The sequence below is a fragment of the Myotis lucifugus genome, unplaced genomic scaffold (assembly GCF_000147115.1).
Source record: "Myotis lucifugus unplaced genomic scaffold, Myoluc2.0 scaffold_351, whole genome shotgun sequence".
NCBI classification, from domain to species: domain Eukaryota; kingdom Metazoa; phylum Chordata; class Mammalia; order Chiroptera; family Vespertilionidae; genus Myotis; species Myotis lucifugus.
The window spans coordinates 943,558-966,690 of NW_005871399.1; the positions used below are offsets into that span (position 1 = coordinate 943,558).

General features: G+C 41.7%; 1 protein-coding gene across 3 annotated transcripts in view; it reads right to left on the reverse strand.

Annotated features, from left to right (window-relative positions):
- Window positions 1-23,133, reverse strand: part of PARP12 (poly(ADP-ribose) polymerase family member 12) — a 50,016-nt gene that overhangs the window by 5,140 nt on the left and 21,743 nt on the right. For all 3 annotated transcript variants that reach the window (XM_023764821.1, XM_023764822.1, XM_023764820.1), the window contains exons 6-9: window positions 14,238-14,433; window positions 7,838-7,979; window positions 4,732-4,828; window positions 210-285 (exon numbers count right to left, since the gene is read on the reverse strand). In XM_023764821.1, coding sequence (XP_023620589.1) covers window positions 210-285; window positions 4,732-4,828; window positions 7,838-7,979; window positions 14,238-14,433 — 511 coding nt within the window. The remainder of the gene's footprint in view (window positions 1-209; window positions 286-4,731; window positions 4,829-7,837; window positions 7,980-14,237; window positions 14,434-23,133) is intronic.

A 23,133-nucleotide genomic window follows, 5' to 3' on the forward strand; every position in this document is an offset into this window, starting at 1 on the left:
CCCTCAGGACCACAGCCATCTCCTGGGTGGTCTCTAGCCTTAAAATCCCCAAAACCTGAAAAAATAACCCCATGTATACCTCTTCTGTCCTCCCTCCTGAGCCCTGGCCTCACAGCTTCCTCAGTGGTGGAGGAAACAGCACGTCACTCACACTCACTGATCTCAAAGAACACTCTCCTCCCCAGTCCAAGGCAACACGAGACCCATACCTTAAAGCCGGGGTCTGGCAGGGCTGAGGGGTCCCAATGGTCTGGGATGCTCTTTGGGCCTTGAAACTTGACATTGCTACAAAATGGAAACAAAAACACTAAGACATTTGATTTGCACACACCAACAGACTATCACACACAGGTGGCCTCCACTAGCCAATACCACCTGTCTCGAGTATCAGTATCTCATTTTTTAAAAGTAGGGAGGAAAGGAAGCACATAAGCACACTATCCATCTTGTGAGAGCACTTTCCTCTTTGCCTAAGTGGCTCAAACTGAAACAATGAGGATACTCGCCTGTATCTCAACTCCTGTACATAGGGAGAGAGAATATAATTAAAGCAGCACAGACAGACCATTATCCATGATTTTTAAATTCGAAGAGCTCTGAAACTTGTATTAAAGAGCTCTGAATTATTATTACAAACTAGAGACCCAGTGCATGAAATTCGTGCACTGGTAGGGTCCCTAGCGTCTGGCGGCAGCTGGCAGGGTACTCCCTCCCTTCCCCCAGCCAGCCTTGCCCCCTGGTCAAACTCCCGGAAGGACTCCAGTCAAGGGAACAATTTGCATACTATACTTTTATTACATAGGATAGCCTCAAAGAGGTGTATTTGGCATATAAAAACATAAAACGGATGTCAAAACTCATTTGGTAGTAGAAATTTGACTTGAACTGCCAGAGGTTGCTTGTGGTCTTTATATATCTTTCTTAAAGTGACTATGCATATTTTTTACTCAGAAATAATAACTACAGGGTGTCACATAATACAAGCAGCACATGATATTTCTAAAAATAAAAATTTAAAAAAGCTGAGTTATAAAAGACATGTGTCCCAAAGGGTTTAGGAACAAGGACTGGGAAACCAATTCAAAATCATTGCTACTCAGTTTCAGAATGCTCTGTTCTTCCTACACTAGATCTACCTTCCATTTCTGCTGGCATGAGACCTTCATCCTAAGCCTCAAAGAACTCCCACAAATAACATGCCTAGGAAAATAGCACAGTTTAAAATAACTAAGCAATAAGCAAGAATCAGCCAGAAATAAGCCCACAACGAATTAAGTTGCTGAAATTATTGAACATAATACAAAATAACTAGTTTTCTATGTAAAAAAATAAAACAAAACTAAAAATATATGCAAGGCACAGGAAATTATAATATGACCTGGAGGATCTGAAAAAGAATCAAATACAACTTTTAGAAATATAAAATACAATCCTTGATAGTAAAACTTCAATGGACATGCTTACTAGCAGATCAGACCACCTGAAGAGAGAATGAGTGAGCTGAATGATATGGGAAATAGCATTCTCCAGACTATGGCCCAGAGCAATAAGAGGATAGAAAATATTGGGAAGAAGCTGAGATGTGGAGAAGAGAGTAAGAGGGCCCGAATTTGGTCAGAACCCAACTGAAATTCAAAGAGAGGACAGAGAACAGAGTAAAGGCAATCTTCAAAGAGAACTAATGAGATTCACCAACTCACAGGTTTAAGAAGCCCAAAGTATCTCCAACAGGAAAATTAAAACACATTCTGAGACATGCTGTAGTGTGAATCCATATACCAAGATAAACAGAAAATCTTAAAAGTAACCAAAGGGAAAAAAAGAGTGATTCAGACAAAGAAGTACCAGTTAAACTGGTTGATTTCCCAAAAGCAGCAATGAAAACCAGAGGACAGTGGAATGACATCAATGTTCTGAGAGAAAACAACTACAACGAAAAATTTATACCCAGAGAAAATACCTTTCAATGTTGAGGGCAAAATAAAGACATATTCAAAACACAGTTTTCCTACAGCAAAATAAAACCATCAACAAAATGAAAAGACAACCCACTGAATGGGAGAACATATTTCCCAATGATACATTTGATAAGGGGTTAATATTCAAAATTTATAAAGAATTTATAATAAAAAAACTCAACACCAAAAAACACCAAACAATCCAATCAAAAAATGGGCAAAAGACCTGAACAGATGCTTCTCCAAAGAGGACATACAGATGGTCAATAGACATATGAAAAGATGCTCAACATCAGTAATCATCACAGAAATGCAAATTAAAGCCACAATGAGATATCACTTCAGACCTGTCAGAAAGGCTATCATCAATAAATCAACAAACAACAAGTGTTGGTGAGGATGTGGAGAAAAGGGAACTCGTGTGCACTGTTGGTGAGAATGCAGATTGGTGCAGCCACTGTGGAAGCAGTATGGAGTTAACCTCAAAAAATTAAAAAACAAACCTGTCTTATGACCCAGCGATTCCACTTCTGGAAATTTATCCAAAGAAACCCGAAACACTAATTCAAAATAATATATGTAGCCCTATGTTCACTACAGCATTATTTATAATAGCCAAGATTTGGAGCAGCCCAAGTGACCACGAGTAGATGAGTGAGTAAAAAAGCTGTGGTATATTTACACAATGGAAATTTTGCCCATGGGTTTGGCTCGATGGTTAAAGCGATGGTGCGAGTACTGAAGGGTCTCAAGTTTGATTCCTGGGCAAGGGCACATACCTCGGCTGCAGGTTCCCAGCCCCAGTGGGGGTGCTTGAAGGAGGCGACCAATCGATGTGTCTCTCTCACATCAATGCCCCTCTCTTTCTCTCTCCTGCTCCTCCCTCTCTTCCACTCTCTCTAAAAATCAATGGAAAAAAATATCCTCAGATGAGGATTAAAAAAAGAAAATAGAGACAGACTCATAGAGAACAGGTAGACAGCTCTGGTGTGTGGAGGGATTAAGCAAAAAAAGAAAAAAAGAGAGAGAGAACTCAAGAACATGGGAAGCAGTGAGGTGATTTCGGTGGGGTGGGGTGGGGTGGGTAGAGGTGTAAGAGGACACAGATGATAAATGGTAAAGTAAAATAAATTTTAAAAAACAATCAATAAACACCCCCTCCCCCCAATAAAACAAAACAATCCCCCCCCCCCAGTTTTCCAACAGACCTTCATCTAAGGAAATTCGAAAGGACAAAGAAAATGGTAAGAATCTGAGTAAATTTAATGAAACGTTCATAGTATAAAATAACAGTGCCTCATTAAATTAAAAAATAATATAAGTCACCTAGCTGGCATGGCTCAGTGGTGAAGCGTTGACCTATGAACCAGGAGGTCACAGTTCGATTCCCAGTCAGGGCACATGCACAGGTTGTGGGCTCAATCCCCAATGTGGGGCAGCCAATTAATGATTCTCTCTCATCATTGATGTTTCTCTCCCTCTCTCCCTTCCTCTCTGAAATCAATAAAAATATATTTTAAAAAATAAAAATTTTAAAATAACATAAGTCAAGAGAAAAGTAAATGGAATCGTGTATAATAAAAGGCTAATATACAAATCGACCCAACGGCAAAATGACCAGTCACTATGATATGCACTGACCACCACACTCAACGCAGGAGCTGCCCCGTGGTGGTCAGTGCACTCTCACAGGGGGAGCACTGCTCAGCCAGAAGCTGGGCTCACAGCTGGTGAGCGCAGCAGTGGTGGAGGGAGACCGCAGCAGCGTTAAAGATGTCCAACTGACTGCATCATGTACAACTATCAGATTACGGAGAGGGAAGATTCTGAATCACTCATATCGTAGTCTGAATTTGAGCAAAATAACCACTTTTATTTCTGATGTGTGGCGTTTGCTTATGGCCCCCTTAAGACTAAGAGTGATGATAAAAGAGATCTAGCCTTAGGAAAAAGACAAACTATGCCTACATTAGGCTCTGGAGAATCAAAAATGACTTCCAGAAGTGGGAGCAGTCATAGTTGACCAAAATTCTAAATCCAGAAGCAATTAGAAGAGACTGATACATTTAACTAAAAAATAATACATAAAAAATAAATATTTCTGTGTGGTAAAATACTTCATAAACAAATCCAAAAGACAAATAAACCAAGAGAAAATATTTACAATTTATATAACAAAGCAAGGGTTCATCTCCCTAATAGATAAAAAGACTCTCCTATTTAAGGAAAATACCAAACGGTTGACAGAAAAATAGACAAAAACACAAATAGTCTATAGAAAGAGATAGGAAAATGGCTCTTACATGTTAGGAAAAAATAGTAAGCCTTACTTATAAGAGAAAGCAAATTAAAATGCATGGCTATATCCTTTCCCACCTATGAAAATGGCAAAGATCTAAAAGCTTCACCCCTCTGTTGGCAAAGTCAAGGGAAACTGGCACCTCATGCATTCTGGGACAAATGCATAATGGTTCAACCTCATGAAGAGGAACCTGCACTGACCTTTTAGGACTCTAATCTGATGACCCAGCTCCACAAATATGAAACGGCACATACACCAGATCATCCCTGTGGGGTTATACTTGTAATAGCAAAAACTCAAAAAGATCAAGGGCCAGGCCCAGAATACTCAGACACCGAGAGTGCTTGGGCACTCAGTTACACAGCCAACAAACCTTTAATGCTTTAACCAGTCTGAAGGTTTTTGTTCTTAGCAGAGCACACCCCGCAACTGATACACACCGTAAGTGACAAGTTCCCCAACCCCACTCACCTGGTTTGCTTGGCCTTTACATCCTGAGGAGACACGTATTTGGGTCTCCGACAAACCTTTCTAAATGTACCATAGACCAGGTTTCTCTGAATAAATACTGCAAAATAAAAAATAAACACACACACACACACACCCAAATGTCAGTGTTCAATATACAAATTAAATGGGTTTGAAAGCTAATCCAAACATATAGACCCCAGAATCGTCTGTTAAAAATAAGGCAGTTTTACCTATTTCAAATATTCATAAATAGCAATCCTTAGGAGACTGGGTTTAATGAATAGATGAATGATTAGTAACTGACACATCAATTATATATGAGTGCTTTTAAATTGTTCCTTCCGATCTTGTTTAAACTATTATTTTGCTCAGCAATTTTTCCCAGTCTGGATATAAAAAAACTTCAGCCCAGCCTGAGACCAAATTATCACATCTTGAGCCAGTGGGATTTAGAGTTAATATAATAATTTTACTCTTATGACTTTTCTTAAATTGACTCTATAGCAGTACAGTATTTCTCAACCTTGTAAAACCCATACCATTATTATTATTATTATTTTTTTACAGAGAGGAAGGGAGAGGGATAGAGAGTTAGAAACAACGATAAGAGAAACATCGATCAGCTGCCTCCTGCACACCCCCCACTGGGGATGTGCCCGCAACCAAGGTACATGCCCTTGACCGGAATCGAACCTGGGACCCTTCAGTCCGCAGGCCGAGGCTCTATCTATTGAGCCAAACCGGTTAGGGCCCGTACCATTTTTAATCAGCAAATTTCTTGTCCCATGCCCATCCCTAAGATCCTGAGATTCATCCTGAAGGTGAAAGGGACAACACCCTTTGAGTTGAAAAACCATGAATACCTCCTACAAATTAGATTATATGTCCCCACCTACCAAGAAAACCTTGTCAAGTCTTACTTTCTGCACCTAGGGTACAAAAATAACTTTTCATTTAAAAAGCATTTTAATATTAATTTGTATATATCTATAACTTATCTTACTGCACTTGAGGTGTGTGTTCCCTATGCTACCGCCCAGGAGGTCATCAAGATCAAGCACTCCTGAGCCGATCAATGATTGTCTTTCATCATTGATGTTTCTATCTCTTTCTCCCTCTCCCTTCCTCTCTGAAATCAATAAAAATATATTTAAGAAAAAGGTCAGGCACTCCTAGGGGTTCCCCCATGTTCTAATGGGAGCCCATAATCCAGATCCTGCTACTACAACCCCCTTTGCTATCCACTGTTCAATTTCTCACTACTCTGTTAATTAGCATACAAATTTTATTGACCTGTTCACTAACATTGTGATGAATCTTAAATGGGCTTTTCACTAGTGAAATTAAAAGTTATTCAAGACGTATATGTGAGACTCAATCCCTATCCTCCCATGGGCAGGGTAAAGTGAGGCCTTTTCCCGAATTTACCCTTAAAGAGGATACACGAGGTTAAGTCCCTAAGCAAGCCCTGCCTGTGGGGATTCTGTCTAAGTGATACCAGCTAACAAATGTCAGAATTCAGCCTCTCCTCTAGAATCCTGGCATTACCTTGAGTGACTCTTTTATGACAAGAGTCCCTAAAAGGACAGCTGAGTCTTTCCCAATCCTATAGAACAAGTCATTTGGTTTGTTGTGTGTTTAAATGTACTTGCTTCCTAATATTTAGTTCATAACTGTGAGTGGCAGATTTGGGTCTGAAACTTGCTTTCATTATACCTAGTAGTGAGGTTGTGAGGAGAGAAGTTAACTCATCTCAAGCTTCTTGTGGCTACTGCTATCTACCACCAACACAAAACTGTGTCTACCAAGGTAAGCTTGAAGCAGTCTGCGGTGAACATGTATGTTTTTCCTGCAGTTTTCAGTCAACTGCATCTGTGCGCTCTTATTCAGCCTCACCTGACTTTCTGTTCTGTCCCCTGGAAGTGTGGCCTAGGTTGAGAGTGATCAAGGTTGCATCTGACATTTTTGGTTTAGTTGTTTTGATATTCCCAACAGTTTAACAAATATTTCAAATAACAGCAACCAGATAGGTGATAGTTATATAGACTTGATCTTCAAGGCAGTTCTGACTTTCAATATTTTGCGTATCTCTCACTGTCCCTTTTGGGAACCTGCATTTACCAGACTGGATTGGTTGGTGTTTGCCAACAGATGCTAAGGCTGGTAAGCAGTTCTCACTGAAGAGTATTAGACACTTTAAGATCCCTGTAAGGGCCCATCGAGGCAGCAGCCATTCTACCTTAAACAAAACCACCAGTGCTACAAAACCCAAGCAAAAACAACTGACTAAAAACAGGCAATTAAAGTGGCTTTAAGGTAATTCACTAAAGACAAAGAATGAAGGTCCACAAAAATGGAGAAAACAGTCAACTGTGTTTAAAAGAAAGCCCACTTTAAATCCATCTGGAAATGGCTTAAGAGAAGTTATAGAAAAACTAAAACTTAAAAATAAAAATCCTCACTCTTTGGCCAGGTCACTGGAAGACCTAGCCAAAGAGTGTTTGGCCTGCTTCTGTCTGTCAAGGCAAAAGGGACAAGTCATTTAAGGCCCAGTTTCAGGTCACCATGAGCACACAAAAATATGCTTCCCAGCAACTTTTAGTTAAGGTATGCTTCTACCACGTGTTTAACCTGGCAACCCATCTATGCCAAAGGTGCCTATAGAAAAGATGATATTAATGTTACCACGCTGGGGAGTATAAGGCAAAGCTGCATAGCAGAACCACTACGACACTTGTTGGGGACTAAGGTTTATCCTCAGACACAGAGGGACTTGGCCACGGCCAATAGGACAACCACCAATGCACAGTGCTGACTCTGCTTGTCCCTCCCTCCATTGTTTGGGCTCCTAGCCCCTCCTCAGGGTCCTCTTCCACTCCCCCTCACCCACTCTTCAGGCAGTTTCTCTTTGATTCTGCTGGACTGGCATCATCTGTTTATAGGTCTGTCTCCCCTTCTATATGAGAAGCATTTCAGAGCAGAAATCACCCTTCCTTTTTTTCCCTGGCTCTCAATGTGTGAACAGTTCGTCTAGGGTTTATGTGGAAAAGGCACAGCCAGCAGATGACCAGGCCCTGTTGGGTGAGGGCAGTGAGTCAGTAAGTACCTCTAAAGTCTAACTCGTATTTGTGCTTTCCAGCCTGGAACTTGAGAATGGCTGCCTGGGTGTCAGATCCTGGTGTGCAGTATGCCAGGTAGGCCTTCTCCAAATCGCTGCTGCTGACGGTGGTTGTGGGATGCTCCCTGCCCTGCAAAGCAAAAAACCAGATACTTCATGAAGGCAAGAATCTACAATGATGAAGACAGACATTGGTGCTGTCCTTGTCATGTTGCAGACTTGGTGACAGTGGAATGAGTATTATGGGAGAGGCATGAAAGGAGCAGGGGATATGGCAGGACAGGGAGGCACGAAACAGAAGCCAACACAACTGCTTCCTAAAAGTTGCCTGGGGAAATAAATTATAAATATGGGTGCTGCTAACCATGATGGATAACCATGGTGGGAGCAATGGAGGAGAGAGCATTCAGTGACTCAGTGGATTACACAGCATTCAAATGAAGGGGAAACATCAACAGAGAATCCTCAAACACTGCCTGACTGGATGGCCTGAGCAATGCTGCCTCCTTTCCATCTAGTCTTGTGCCTGCCATCCTTTAGTCCAGCGGTTCTCAACCTTCCTAATGCTGCGACCCTTTAATATAGTTCCTCATGTTGTGGTAACCCCCAATTTCATTGTTACAAATTGAACATAATTAAAGCATAGTGATTAATCACAAAAACAATATGTAATTATATATGTGTTTTCCAATGGTCTTAGGTGACCCCTGTGAAAGGGTCGTTCGACCCCCAAAGGGGTCGCGACCCACAGGTTGAGAACCGCTGCTTTAGTCATAGGACAGCCCTTCTTGTTTTCTTTTTTTGATCCCTTGGAGAGCTCTTCTATTTTTCCAATTATCCATTGTGATCTCTCACTCTCATTCCAATTACAGTGGGGCCTTGACTTACGAGTGTCCCAACTAACGAGTTTTTCGAGATACAAGCCGTCTCTCGGCCGATTTTTTGCTTTGAGTTGCGAGCTAAAATTCGGGTTACAAGCCAGCTTCAGATACCCCACCACTAGTTGGCGCAGCGAACATCACAGTGAACGCCACATCAGCCCAGCATCACGTGTCTCACTCGTTCACTGTTGATTTGACATACGAGTAATTTGAGTTACGAGCTGTGTCACGGAACGAATTAAACTCGTAAGTCAAGGCCCCACTGTACCTATACGATATCTAAGATTTTGGGATAGACTGAGCTTGAATTCTAGCCCCAAACCTATTTCCTCTATAACCTTAGCAAGTTATTTTAACTTCTCTGAACCTCGATTATCTCAACTCTGTAACAGGAGTAATAATAGTACTCCTGCCGAACCGGTTTGGCTCAGTGGATAGAGCGTCGGCCTGCGGACCGAAGGGTCCCAGGTTCGATTCCGGTCAAGGGCATGTACCTTGGTTGCGGGCACATCCCCACTGGGGGGCGTGCAGGAGGCAGCTGATTGATGTTTCTCTCTCATCGATGTTTCTAACTCTCTATCCCTCTCCCTTCTTCTCTGTAAAAAATCAATAAAATATATTTAAAAAAAATAGTACTCCTATCATTACAATAGTATCATACCATCCGCAAAGGGTTGGAAAATAATTAAAATAAGACATTCAAGGCACTTAGCACAGTGCCTGGAAAAAAAAGCAAAGGTAGGCAGAACTATCAGGTGGGTGCCTGGATACTCAAGTCTGATAATTGAAGAATCTAGTCTGGAGACAGAGACATAGAGTTCACTTGAGGTGGGCACCCCTGTCAGAAGAATCTATGTGATCACCCCTGAAAACACACAACTGGAAAGAATGGTGTTTTCCCAGGAGTGTGCGCTAGACCCTGAGAAACCCCTACATTCACCAAGGGGACTGGAAAAGAAGCCCATGAAGGACATGGAGGAGAAGCAAGAACGCCAGGTGTGTGAGGAAGGAATGGACAGCACTCTGGGCAAAGGCTGGAAGTGCCATCGAATTTAGCCCAAGCCCTCTCCCCTTGACAGCATCTGTGCCTGGCTGGGTTCCACCTCCTAAAAGTACTCCTGAATAGTGACCAGATAAACAGTAATGGGAATAGAAGTCAGGTTCTGGCAAGTCAGATGGTTGGGCTGTTCAGGTACAAAAGGATGAAGGTAACTGTAGGGCTTTTAGATCAAAGCAGAGGGGATCACAGGAAAGGGGGGAATGAAAAAGGTAAGTTGAAAAGAGAAGCCTGTTGAGAATAATCCAATGAGAATATAGGTCAGGGTAATGCATGCTGGAGCCCAATACCTCGGGGACATCGAGTTTAATGCAGGAAACTTCAATGGGCCAAGAACAATAATTCTTGCCAAGCCAGTGTGGCTCAGTGGTTGAGCATCTACCTATGAACCAGAAGGTCACGGTTCAATTCCCGGTCAGGACATATGCCGGGGTTGTGAGTTCTGTCCCCAGTGTGTGTGTGGGGGGGGGGGAGGGGGAGGCACGTGCAACGATTCTCTCTCATCACTGATGTTTGTATCTATCTCTCCCTATCCCTTCCATTCTGAAATTAATTTTAAAAAATATTTTTTTAAAAAGAAAGAATAGTAATTCTTTTATATACAAGATTAGGTTATGGGTTTAATTGTGTTCCCTAATCCCCTGTACCTGAAAAATGTGACCTTACTTAGAAACAGGATCGTTGCAGATGTAATTAGTTAAGATAGGCCCCTAATCCAACATGACTGATATTCTTACAAGAGGATGGCCATCTGAAGACACACAGGGAGAACACCATATGATGACAAAGGCAGACTGGAGTGATGCATCTACAAGCCAAGGAACACCAAAGACTGCCAGCAAACCACAAGAAGCTAGGAAGAGGCAAGAAAGGATTACCTACTGGTTATACAGGAAGCATGACCCTATAGCAGTGATGGTGAACCTATGACACGCAAACTCATTTTTTTGGTTGATTTTTCTTTGTTAAATGGCATTTAAATATATAAAATAAATATCAAAAATATAAGTCTTTGTTTTACTATGGTTGCAAATATCAAGAAATTTCTGTATGTGGCACGGCACCAGAATTAAGTTAGGGTTTTTCAAAATGCTGACACGCTGAGCTCAAAAGGTTTGCCATCACTGCCCTATAGACACCTTGATTTCAATTTCCAGCCTTCAGATATGTGAGATAATAAATCACTGGTATTCTAAAGTTTGTGGTACTTTGTCACGGCAGCTCTAGGAAATTAATAGGATCGAAGCAATTTGGACCTAAAATTTGGGGGTACATGCTGAGCTCAGGCATAAAAGAACCTAGCTTTTCTGAGAATCAAGAAAACTATTTTGAATGGCAATTAGCAGAAAAACAAGAAAGAAATACAAATATGGGTGACACCAGAAGTGTGTGGGAAAGGAAGGGCTAGAATGGACAGGTCACTTCATGAGGTAGTCCCGCTGATGGTACAAACTGAGACCATGCAGCAGACCATCACCAAACACACACACATGCATCTGTACCCACCCGCACATAGTGTGTCTATCATACCTACATGGTCATCCCCAGAGATTCTTTCTCACTGTTCTAAAGAGGTTATGCACTCTGAATACACTGCATTATAGAGTAGTGGCACACACAGCACTAGATGGTTTGGCTCGGTGAACAGAGCATTGGCCTGCGGACTGAAGGATCCCAGGTTCGATTCCAGTCAAGGCACATGCCTGGGTTGCAGGCTCGATCCCCAGTAGGGGGCGTGCAGGAGGCAGCCAATCAATGATTCTCTCTTATCATTGATGTTTCTATCTCTCCCTTCCTCTCTGAAATCTACCTAGCTAGCTAGCTAGCTACCTATCTACCTATCTACCTACCTACCTATATATACACTGAGTGGCCAGATTATTATGACCACCTGACGTTTGTAGGCAAATTAGCTATAATTTCCCGCTGAAGTTGCTAGAGGGCCAGACCATTATAAATAGGGAAGCAGGTTGTTTACGAGAGTAGAAGTGATTTTTTTCTGAAGATATGGGTAAACAATGTGATTTAACAGCCTTTGAACGTGGGATGATTGTTGGCGCTCAGAGCCATGGAGCGAGTATCAGCAAAACAGCCGAAGGCCTGTTCGAACACCTCTGCTGTCTGCAGTTACCAAGATAAAACGTCTCCAATTCGCACAGGAACACAAGGATCGGACAGTCAAGCATTGGAAAAAAGTCATGTGGTCAGATGAATCACATTTCCAGTTGCATCATGCAGATGGCAGAGTGAGAATTTGGCAGAAACAGCATGAAAGCATGCACCCCACATGCATGAGTACAACCCTTCAAGCTGGTGGGATCAGTGTTATGGTTTGAGGGATGTTTTCCTGGCATGATTTGGGCCCTTTAATTCATGTGGAACAACGTCTGAATAGTACAACATACCTAAGTATCGTTGCTGATCAAGTTCATCCTATCATGTTGATGGCGTATCCCAATGGAGATGGCTTCTTCCAACAAGACAATGCGCCATGCCACGGTGCTCGTATTGTGCAGGAGTGGTTTCAAGAACATGAGGGAGACTTTACCTTGCTTAGGTGGCCCCACAATCACCAGATCTCAATCCAATTGAGCATTTGTGGGATGAAGTTAAAAGAGTCATCAGGCAGCTGGTTCCACAACCATCAAATCTCACAGAACTGGACAGTGCTATTCATCAGGCATGGTGTCAGATTCCTCGCGTCACCTTTCAACATCTTGTGGAGTCAATGCCAAGAAGAATCACCGCAGTATTGAAGGCAAAAGGTGGCCCAACGAAGTACTGATGGGGTGGTCATAATAATCTGGCCACTCAGTGTATGTTATGTATGTACATGTATGTGTGTATGTATGTATATGTGTGTGTATATGTAGGTATATATATATACACACACACACACACACACACATATATATATATATATATAGAGAGAGAGAGAGAGAGAGAGAGAGGGAGAGAGAGAGTGTGTGTGTGTGTGTGTGTATGAGTGTAGTGGCACAGAAAAGAAAAGGGGAGCACCCTAAGAGTGGGCTGTCTGAAGGAAAAAGGCCTCTAGTCCCCAAAGTGACACCCAGTTTGGGAAGCCACCCAGAGAAATGTACTTCCTCCAGGGTTACCCGTGGCGTCCCATGTTATCCCACTAGGCTCCTAGAGAGTTTGTCCCCCAGAGGGAGACAAATTGACAAACGAAAAGTGAAAGGCTATCACATTTGCTAAGTGTTTCTTGTTTGCCATGCATCCCTCCATGTTATCACCAAATAAACTCAATTCCTGGAGTGTGACCAACCTGTCACCCTTTTCCCCTCCTCAATACAGACAAGACCTCTCTCATCCTGCTCCTGACCAAATTGAGAGCAATGCTAGAGAGCTTCCCTGAACAAATCCACATGACAGGAAAGGTGAGAGGAATCCCAGGATGCTTGAGATGGGGAGATAAGTGGGGAAGAGGATGGATAGAACAGCCAATGAGGACAGGCTGTCACTGGAAGAAATGGAGGTGAAGAATGAGACTCAAGTCATGAGGTCACCAGTGAGAGTGAACATCTCCAACTGACCAATGGGCCTAATGCAACAATATCTCTTTCCTCAACTGGCCAAAACCTTTTCCCAAGGACCTGCAGGCATCATCTTTGTCACAAGGGCACATCAGTGGCAAAAGAGAGACAAAGCTTCCTAACCTCATGATGCTCACATTATAATATTTCCAGAGAAGATCTTCTAAGTACATCTGAGAATAAGAAACCAGAGCTTGAGCATAGCCTCTTACAACCCAAAAAAGTGCAAATGTCCATTGGGCCACACACCCCAATTTCTATTTCGGAGAAGCTTTCCCTACAGAAATGGTGACCTTCCTATACTTTGGACCTCTAAGGTGACTAGGGGACTGCCTTTAATCTAATGCATCCATGAACATCTTCAAATAATTGACAACAGCAGTTATTTGATCCATATTCCAAATCAGTATCTGAAATAAATCCATTTTCTTATTCTTGCCCACCTTCTATAAAGTTGCTGCTACAAGTAAGGTGAAAAGCCTTAAACTTTATCCTGCATATGTAATCTTTATCATACATACACTCCAATACACACGTGCACTCGCTCCAGAGTTACCTGTTTAACAGTAAGAGAAGCATCTTTCTATCCCCGTTTAACAAAACCAATGAAGAAACGTGATCTCACTACAACTTTTACTCATTCTGATCTTGTGAACCAACAGATATTGAATCATTCAAAGATGAAACCTCAGACAAATGAACTTCAAATTAGCTAGTTTTGCTGCAATCCCCTCCCCACCCCCCCTACCCACCACCCCAGAAACAGGGTGAATCAGGAGATCTGGAGAACTCTGGCTTTTCACTAACCCCAAGAACAATCCTTATGCCTGTGCTTGGAAGGGCTTGTCTATATAGCCCTCAGGAAGAAACATTTGCCCGCTTTCTATCACACTTACTTGTTTTCCATATTCCTGCCAAGAACCAAAGTCATCAGTCCAGTACCAAATCCACTCGGTGGTGAGAATGAAGTGTGGAGGTTTGGTGACAGAAGACGGTGTGGAGAGGCGGCGAGCCTGGGCAGTGCCGAACTTCATAGACTCAAAGTTCAGATAATCAGAGCGAAAGATACTGACCAAGTCAGCACATAAGATCCTGCAAAAGAATACAAGAGATATACTTAAAATTCCACCAATCAGATGAACATAAGCCCCTCAACTTCCACCTATGGTCTTCCAGACACTCGGCTGCTAGATGTGAACATACTAGTAAATTTAACATGCACATTAAAAAAAAAAGTATTTCCAAGTGGGGGGGGGGGGGAGGACTGCTTTTTAAGATCAGTTTTGCCATGCAAAAATAAAATCAAACTCATTATCATGACATTCTTTTCACAACACAGAAAATGCTAATGCACTGCTTAGTTGGTAAGAAAGGGAAATCCTTAGAAGCCAAAATAACAATAGTTAACATATAATGAGTGTTTATTGTGTGAGTGTGGCCCTGTTGACACCTTAATTTCTAACTTCTAGCCTCCAAAGCTGTGATAGAATAAATTTCTGTTGTTTTACGTCACCACATGGTAAATTGCTAAGGCAGTCCTAGGAAACTATTATACCTGTATTTAGACTTATAGCTAACTTCTAAATTGAACCAATGGAAGCCAGAAAACAATGGAATAATCTTTGAGGAATTCAAAGAAAATACCCAATAAAATGATCTTTCAAAAATGAGGATGAAATAAAGATACTTTCAGACAAACAAACAACACATTTGCCACTATACTCTTACTAAGGCAACTTCTATGAGATGAACTTAAAAAGGAAAATAATCCAAGAGGAAATATATGGCAAAGGAATGTTGAGCACAAAACAAAATGATAAATGTATAAGTTGAAGCAAATATTAACAGTATAAAATGATGCTAATTTCTAATTTCTGGAAAATAAAAAAAAGAATAGAGGCAACATGTATATAGCACATGTTACATGCCTAGCACTTTCCTGAGTGTTTTATATATATTAACTCTTTTAATTCTCAAAATAACCCTTTGATGTAGAAACTATTTTATCTACTTGACATATGGGGAAACTGAGACACAGGAAGGTTAAGTAATTTGCCCAAATTCATGTACGTAGTAAATAAGTTTGAATGGAACTACCTCAGAATTCAAGTGTTCAAGTTTTTTTTATAATTCAAGAGAATGATTAAAAGTATAAATTAGCTTGAATTGTTAAACTAAAGTTTGCTATAAGTTAATGAACCTGTTTAGATTTCTAGAGTAACCAGTAAAAGAACAGATATTCAGTATATACTAGTAGATAAGAAAGAAAATTAAATGAGGAGAAAAAAAATCTTAAAGAAGACCAAAAAGAGAGAAAAGAAATATAGAAAAAGCAGGTCAAATAGCAAAAAATCAAGATGGACAGTAAAAATTAATTCAAATGTACAGGTAATCACAATAAATTTAAGTAAACTAACTTTTAATTAAAAAACATTGTCAAGCCGTAACCAGTTTGGCTCTGTGGACTGAAAGGTCCCAGGTTCGATTCCGGTCAAGAGCATGTACCTTGGTTGTGGGCACATCCCCAGTAGGGGGTGTGCAGGAGGCAGCTGATCGATGTTTCTCTCTCATTGATGTTTCTAATTCTCTATCCCTCTCCCTTCCTATCTGTAAAAAATCAATAAAATATATATTTTTTAAAAAAACAAACATTGTCAAACTGAAAAAAAAAGTTCTAAGATGTTTACAGGATAAGGACAAAAAAGCTTGAAAGTAAAGAATAGTAAACAGTAACTAAAAGCAGTTGGCATCATTATATTAATATCAAACAAGACAAATCTAAAGCAAAAATCATTACTAGAGGAGGTGGGGGGGGGAATTAATCAGGGAACTTAAATGCATATATGTATAGCCCATGGACATAGACAATAGTGTAGTGAAGGCCTAGAAGGGGCAGGTGCAGGATGGAGGAGGTCATGGGGGGAAAAAGGAGGGACATCTATAATACTTTCAACAATAAAGATAAATTTTTTAAAAAATCATTACTAGAAATAAAAATCATTCACTTTATATGAACAGGCTGAAATTACTAAGAAGATATAAATGCTAAACTTATATATTGCTTTAAAGCACTTTTTTAATACATGAAACAAAAATTGATGGAATTACAAGGAGAAACTGACAAATTTATAATGTTAACATATCTCTGAGGGTAACTGATTAAAGCAGCAAAAAAATCAATAAGGATATAGAAGATTTGAACCACATAATTAATATACTTCATCTAAACTGCATCAAAAAAAACTTTTTGCATACATAGGACTTTTACTAAAACTGACCCTGTGCTACACTCATAAAGCTAGTCACAATAAAATTCAAGGAGCTTGTTATTATATGCTCTTTACTTTCTGACCACAATGCAAATCATTTAAAATTAAATAAACACATTTTGAAAATATACTTAAGAAATAAACCATGGGTCACCTAATATATGAGATCAAGAAAGGACAAAAGTTGGTTCTTTTAAAACAGAAAAATATTAGGAAAATTAATAAATCTCTGTTAGATAAATCAAGAAAAAAAGAAGGGGGGACATATTAGAAATGTAAAAGGGCCTGGCCAGTGTGGCTCAGTTGGTGACGGGTTCGATTCTCGGTCAGGGCACATACCCAGATTGTGAGTCCTTAGGGTGCATGCATGAGGCAACCAGTCCATGTGTCTCACATTGATGTCTCTCTCTCTCTCTTTCTCTCTTTCTGTCTCTCTCTGTCCCTTCCCACTGTCTCTGAAAAGCAATGGAAAAAATATCCTCAGATGAGGTTTAACAAAACAAAATTAAAAAAAGAAATGTAAAAGGGATAAAATTAAAGATGCCATAGACACAAGCAACTTTATGACAATTACTTTGAAAATAAATAAATGAACAAACTCCTGGAAATAAACTTACCAAAATTGACTCACAGAAAAATAGAAAACCTGACTGGTCCTATAACAACTATCAGAAATTGGGTCAGTAGTTTAAAGTCTTCCCACAAATTAAACATTAGGCTTAGACATTCTTATGATCAATTATTAAGAATTCTAATTTTATATCAATTTTTTTCAAAGAATAGAAAAGGAGCCATCCCAATCCCATTTTTAGAAGGCTATGAACTTAAGATAAAAAACTAGGCAAAGGTGCCCTAGCTGGTGTGATTCAGTGAATAGTGTTGGCTTGTGGACTGAAGGGTCCCAGGTTCAATTCCAGTCAAGGGCACATGCCCAGGTTGTGGGCTCGGTCCCGACTGGCGAGTGTCCAAGAGGAAGCCAATTCTCTATCTCTCTCTCCCTCTCTGAAATCAATAAAAATAAAATAAACTAGGCAAAAATAATATGAAACAAGTACAAACCAATCTTACCAAACATAAATGCAAAAATCTTTAACTAAGTACCTGCAACCCAAATTCAGCACTATGTGAAAGAGTCTGAGTGTGTGAGCATGTGTATCCTGGCTAAGTATGACTTAAGCCCATGAATGTGGTAGCTTAACATTGAAAAATTAATATAATTCACTTCATTAAGGAGACATGGGCTTCTAATTAATGCAGAAGCAGCACTTAATAAAATTCAATTTCCATATACAATTAAAAAAACAACTGCTAGCATACTAAGAATAACATTAGAATTCCTTAACAAGGCCAAAAGTTCCAAACATATATTCACTAGAGGCCAGGTGCACAAAATTCGTGCACTGGGGACAAAGGGGTCCCTCAGCCTGGCCTGCGCCTTCTCACAGTCTGGGACCACTCGGGGGATGTCCACCTGCCGGCTTAGACCCGATCCCCCCGGGGATCGGGCCTAAACTGGCAGTACGGGGGGGATTGGGCCTAAGCCGGCAGTCGGACATCCCTCTCACAATCCGGGATCCCTCGCTCCTTACCACTTGGCTCGCTGCTCCTTAGGTGCCATGGAGGCGGGAGAGGCTCCCACCACCTCAGCTGCGCTCACCAGCTGTGAGCCTGGCTTCTGGCTGAGCAGCACTCCCTGCTGTGGGAGCGCACTGACCACCAGGGGGCAGCTCCTGCATTGCGCATCACAGCGACCAATCGTTCTGCATTCCACCGTAATGGTCACTTAGGCTTTTATTATATAGACTAGGGCCTGGTGCACGAAATTCGTGCACGGGGGAAGGTGTGTTCCTCAGCCTGGCCTGCACCCTCTCTAATTTGGGACCCCTCGAAGGATGTCCTACTGCCAGTTTACAGGGATCGGGCCTAAACCAGCAGTTGGACATCCCTCTCGCAATCCAGGACTGCTGGCTCCTAACCGCTCACCTGCCTGCCTGATTGCCTCTAACCACTCTGCCTGCCGGCCTGCTTGCCCCCAAATGCCCCCCTGCCAGCCTGATCACCCCAAACTGCCCCCCCTGCTGACCTGCTCGCCCCTACCTTCCCTCCCCACTGGCCTGCTCATCCCCAACTGTCCCCCTCCTGGCCTGCTCACTCCAAACTGCCCCCCTCTGTCCTGATCACCTCCAACTGACCCCCACTGATGGCCTGCTTGCCCCCAACTGGCCCCCCTGCTGGTCTGCTTACCCCCAATGGCCCCGCCCCCCACCAGCCTGATCACCCACAAATGCCCTCCCCTCTTGGCCTCTAACCGCCTCTACCTCAGCCCCACCACCATGGCTTTGTCCAGAAGAACATCTGGAAGGTCTCCTGGAAGGTCTCCCAGTCTAATTAGCATATTACTCTTTTATTAGTATAGATATATTTGTCTGTAAATATGATTATGATTGCAGATATGAGTAGGACCAGGTAAAATTTTATAGCATGGGCCTTTTATTACAGATGGTTTGCCATGTATGCATTTTTTCTAAAGAAGTAAAAATTACTTTAAAAAATGTTTCAGGAAAACTTTGAGAAATTTACAGTATCTGCTTTTCTTCCAAGAAAGTTATCACTTTTATGCCAGAGTGAGAATTATTTGTATGCTTTGTATGTCAGCATTGGGCCACTGTGACTGGGGGGCACTTAGCTTGACTTGAGAGTAATTATCTTGCTCACTGGCTGGGAGGGAGGGTGTGTGGCAGAGGAGATAAATACTCGGTTATGGATTATTCATAGATTGCTGACTTTCTGGATTGATTGTGCAAGCCCCTCCTTTTATTGATGTCCACCTTCTATTGACAGACATCTACCCTGGGAGAGAAATGAGATTAAACTCTCTTTCTTTTCATTGTATAAAGCATTTGAATTCCTAAGGTGTGATAAGGCCACCCAGCCACCCACAGTCAAGGTACACATTTTCATGGAGGATGTTCCCACTCTTGAATAAATTAAAACAATTTTTTTCTTTTAATTTAAATTTTCTTCTATAACTGTTTTCTTGTTACTTAAAAGCTAGTTTTTTTGAAACTACTTCCAAAGCTTTTCAAGCTGTATATGTCCTTGGAATGAATTTATAAATAAGAATTGAGCCCGGCCAGTGTGACTCAGTGGTTTAGCATCGACCTATGAACCAGGAAGTCACAGTTTGATTCCAGGTCAGGCCACATGCCTGGGTTGTGGGCTTGATCCCCAGTATGGGGCGTGTAGGAGGCAGCCGATCAATGATTCTCTCTCATCATTGATGTTTCTATCTCTCTCCCTCTCCCTTCCTCTCTGAATCAGTAAGAATATATTTTAAAGAGAGAGAGAGAGAGAAGAGTATATATGTTTGTAAATAAGAAAACATGTATTTGATGCTCTTAGAAAGTCTTATTTTCTTTCATTAAAACTTGTGCAGTATAGGGAACTCCATAGATTCTCTTAATTTGAAGAAAGTTAGAGGGAAAGGTACTAATTCAGAGTTCCTTGGGAAAGTGTGTCACTTATATAATTTTTTATGTTAATTTTTTTAATCAAAAACTGAAATATTTTCTATTCAGAAAATATACGTGGATCTAAATATCTTCTATAATTTTAACCCTAAAATATCAATTTAAATATTTTAAAAATGGTTGGGATGTTTGTTTTTTTAAATAAGTTAGGTTACTGGAGTTCTACATGTTACTGGATCACCTGGGGTAATTTTCTGATTGGAAAATTAAGAATTATAGTCAGAGGGGAGGACATGAGAATTTTTAAAGAACATATTCAATTTACTTTAGAAGCCGAACCTCTCTTATCATGTGACTTGTTTTGTATGTTTGTTAAACTATATTATCACATAAGCATTGCTGCTATTGGGACAAACAGTGACAGTTGATTTGGGTCATTTGAATGTCCACTGTCTGTTTTAATTTGTATGTTCGTTTTGACTGTCATATGCTCAAACTTCAGTGGAAGTCAAGAGAACCTATTATTTTTGCCTGCTCCCTCCTTTACGTTGGAAATATTCTTTTTTATCAGAGGGACCTTAACTTTTATTGTTTCCGTTGCCAATTGTTTTCTTCCTTGCCAAGTAAGAGAGTTGTTGTGAACTCTTCAGTGATGCCTTCCCCAGGATATTTGCAGATGTGGTTGGAAAAAGTCATTTCATCCCTGACCTTTGCATGTCAGGTGCTGGGGTGCCGGGGTGCCACCCAGCCTGTGACCCGGCTCTCTCTCCCTCCGATCACCATGCGATCACAGGGCCGCAGGCGAGGCGGCACCCCCGCGGCTGTTGCCTGCTGCCTGGGTTTCCGATCACTGTTCTTCCGTCCTTCCCCTTTCGCCTCCCATCATTGTGCCTACGTATGCAAATTAGCCGCCATCTTTGTTGGCGGTTAACCACCATCTTTGTTGGCAGTTAATTTGCATATCGCCCTAATTAGCCAATGGGAAGAGTAGCGGAGGTACGGTTAATTATCCTTTTTGTCTTTTATTAGATAGGATGGTTAAGTGAGTACCATTTTAACATTTAAAGTTATTAATTTTAAAATCAGAGGAAAAGAATAATATTTCAGCCATTACCACCCCTATTTGGCATGATATAGGAGGTCCTAGCCACTACAATAAGTCAATAAAAAGAAATAAAATATAAGAAACCAAGATGGCAGCACAGGAAAACACCGGAAATTGCTGCCTCCGACAACAACTTCAAAAATACAACTAAAAGAACGGTCATCATCCAGAACCACAGGAAGGCTGGCTGAGTGGAAATTCTACAACTAGAAGGAAAGAGAAGAGCACACAGACTCAGAGGAGCTACGAAAGTAAAGTGCAGAAGTACGGAGGCTCTGGCGCGCGCGGAAAGGGGCAGGCACCTGAGGACTCGGCTGTCTTTTTGAATCGGGAGGGAGTCACAAGCTCCCGACTGCTCTGAACTCCGGTTCCAGGAAATCTCTGGGGTCCCAGGGCTCATACGGGGAGAAACTGGACGGTCTGGCAGCAGGCAGAACTCGAGGGCGGCTTTCCCTCAGAGGTGCTGGCAGCAATTACAGGGACACTGAGATGCGCGGCCCCTTAGGGCAGGGCTGAGAATCAGCCATAGCTGCTTGCTCCGCCCTGTTGATTCCGAGACCCCGCCCCATCCAGGCTGCTGCAAAGCCTTTTGCATATGAATGCCCGGGGCCTTTGCAACCTGACAACTACCTAACAAATTGCAGCTGGGCCAGACAGACCCAGAACTTCCAAGAGAAGGCCCAAGCCCCACAGCAGCTTGCATTGCTTCTCAGCTGGGCCTCATCTGGGCACCCCCAAACCCCAAAAAAAGGAAGGGGAATCTGCATATATCTTTGTAGCTCCTGCTGGGTAACCTCAGGAAGAGGCTTAATTAGCACCTCCTTAGATCCAAGAGCCAGTGTACCCAGTGGTCAGAGTGGGACCACCCAGATTACAACTCCTCAGATTCATAAGGAACACACTCAGGGGGCAGACTCAGTGAGCACCAAAGCCCCACTGAAGCAAGTCTTGCCCCATAAGGGTGTCTTCAGCACAGAAGTTCTCCCACTGCAGACACAGCTGATTCTCACTGCCAACTGGCCTGGAGGTCAATTCCTCCCAGTGATACCTAAAACAATCAAGGCATAACTACAACAAGACTGTGCACAAAGCCCACAAGGGGGTGCACCAAGAGTGTCCACCTCAGGTAACTGGGGAGGCTGAGCCACTGGGCCCTGTAGGACACCTAGCACACAAAACCACTCTACCAACACAGGGAAGCAGACAAAATGCGAAGACAAAGAAACAGGTCACAAATGACAGAAATGGAGGACAGCAAACGACTGGCTATAGAGTTCAAAACCACGGTTCTAAGATTTTTCAAGAATTTTATGGAAACCGCCGATAAATGTAGTGAGATCCTCAAGAAATCTAGTGAGACCCTCGATGTTGTGATAAAGGACCAACTAGAAATTAAGCATACACTGACTGAAATAAAGAATATTATACAGACTCCCAACAGCAGACCAGAGGATCCCAAGAATCAAGTCAAAGATTTGAAATACGAAGAAGCAAAAAACACCCAACTGGAAAAGCAAAATGAAAAAAGAATCCAAAAATATGAAGATAGTGTAAGGAGCCTCTGGGACAACTTCAAGCGTACCAACATCAGAATTATAGGGGTACCAGAAGAAGAGAGAGGGCAAGATATTGAAAACCTATTTGAAGAAATAATGACAGAAAACTTCCCCTACCTGGTGAAAGAAATAGACTTCCAAGTCCAGGAAGCGCAGAGAAAGGTAAAGATAAAAAAATTATGAACAACAAAGTGACAACAAATACATATCTATCAACAAGTGAATCTAAAAATCAAATGAATAAAAAATCTGATGAACAGAATAAACTGGTGAATGTAATAGAATCAGGGACATGGAAATGGAGCAGACTGACAATTCTCAGGGGGGAAAGGGGTGTGTGTGGGGGGTGCAGGAAAAGATGGGACAAAGATCTTATATGCATGTATGCAGTA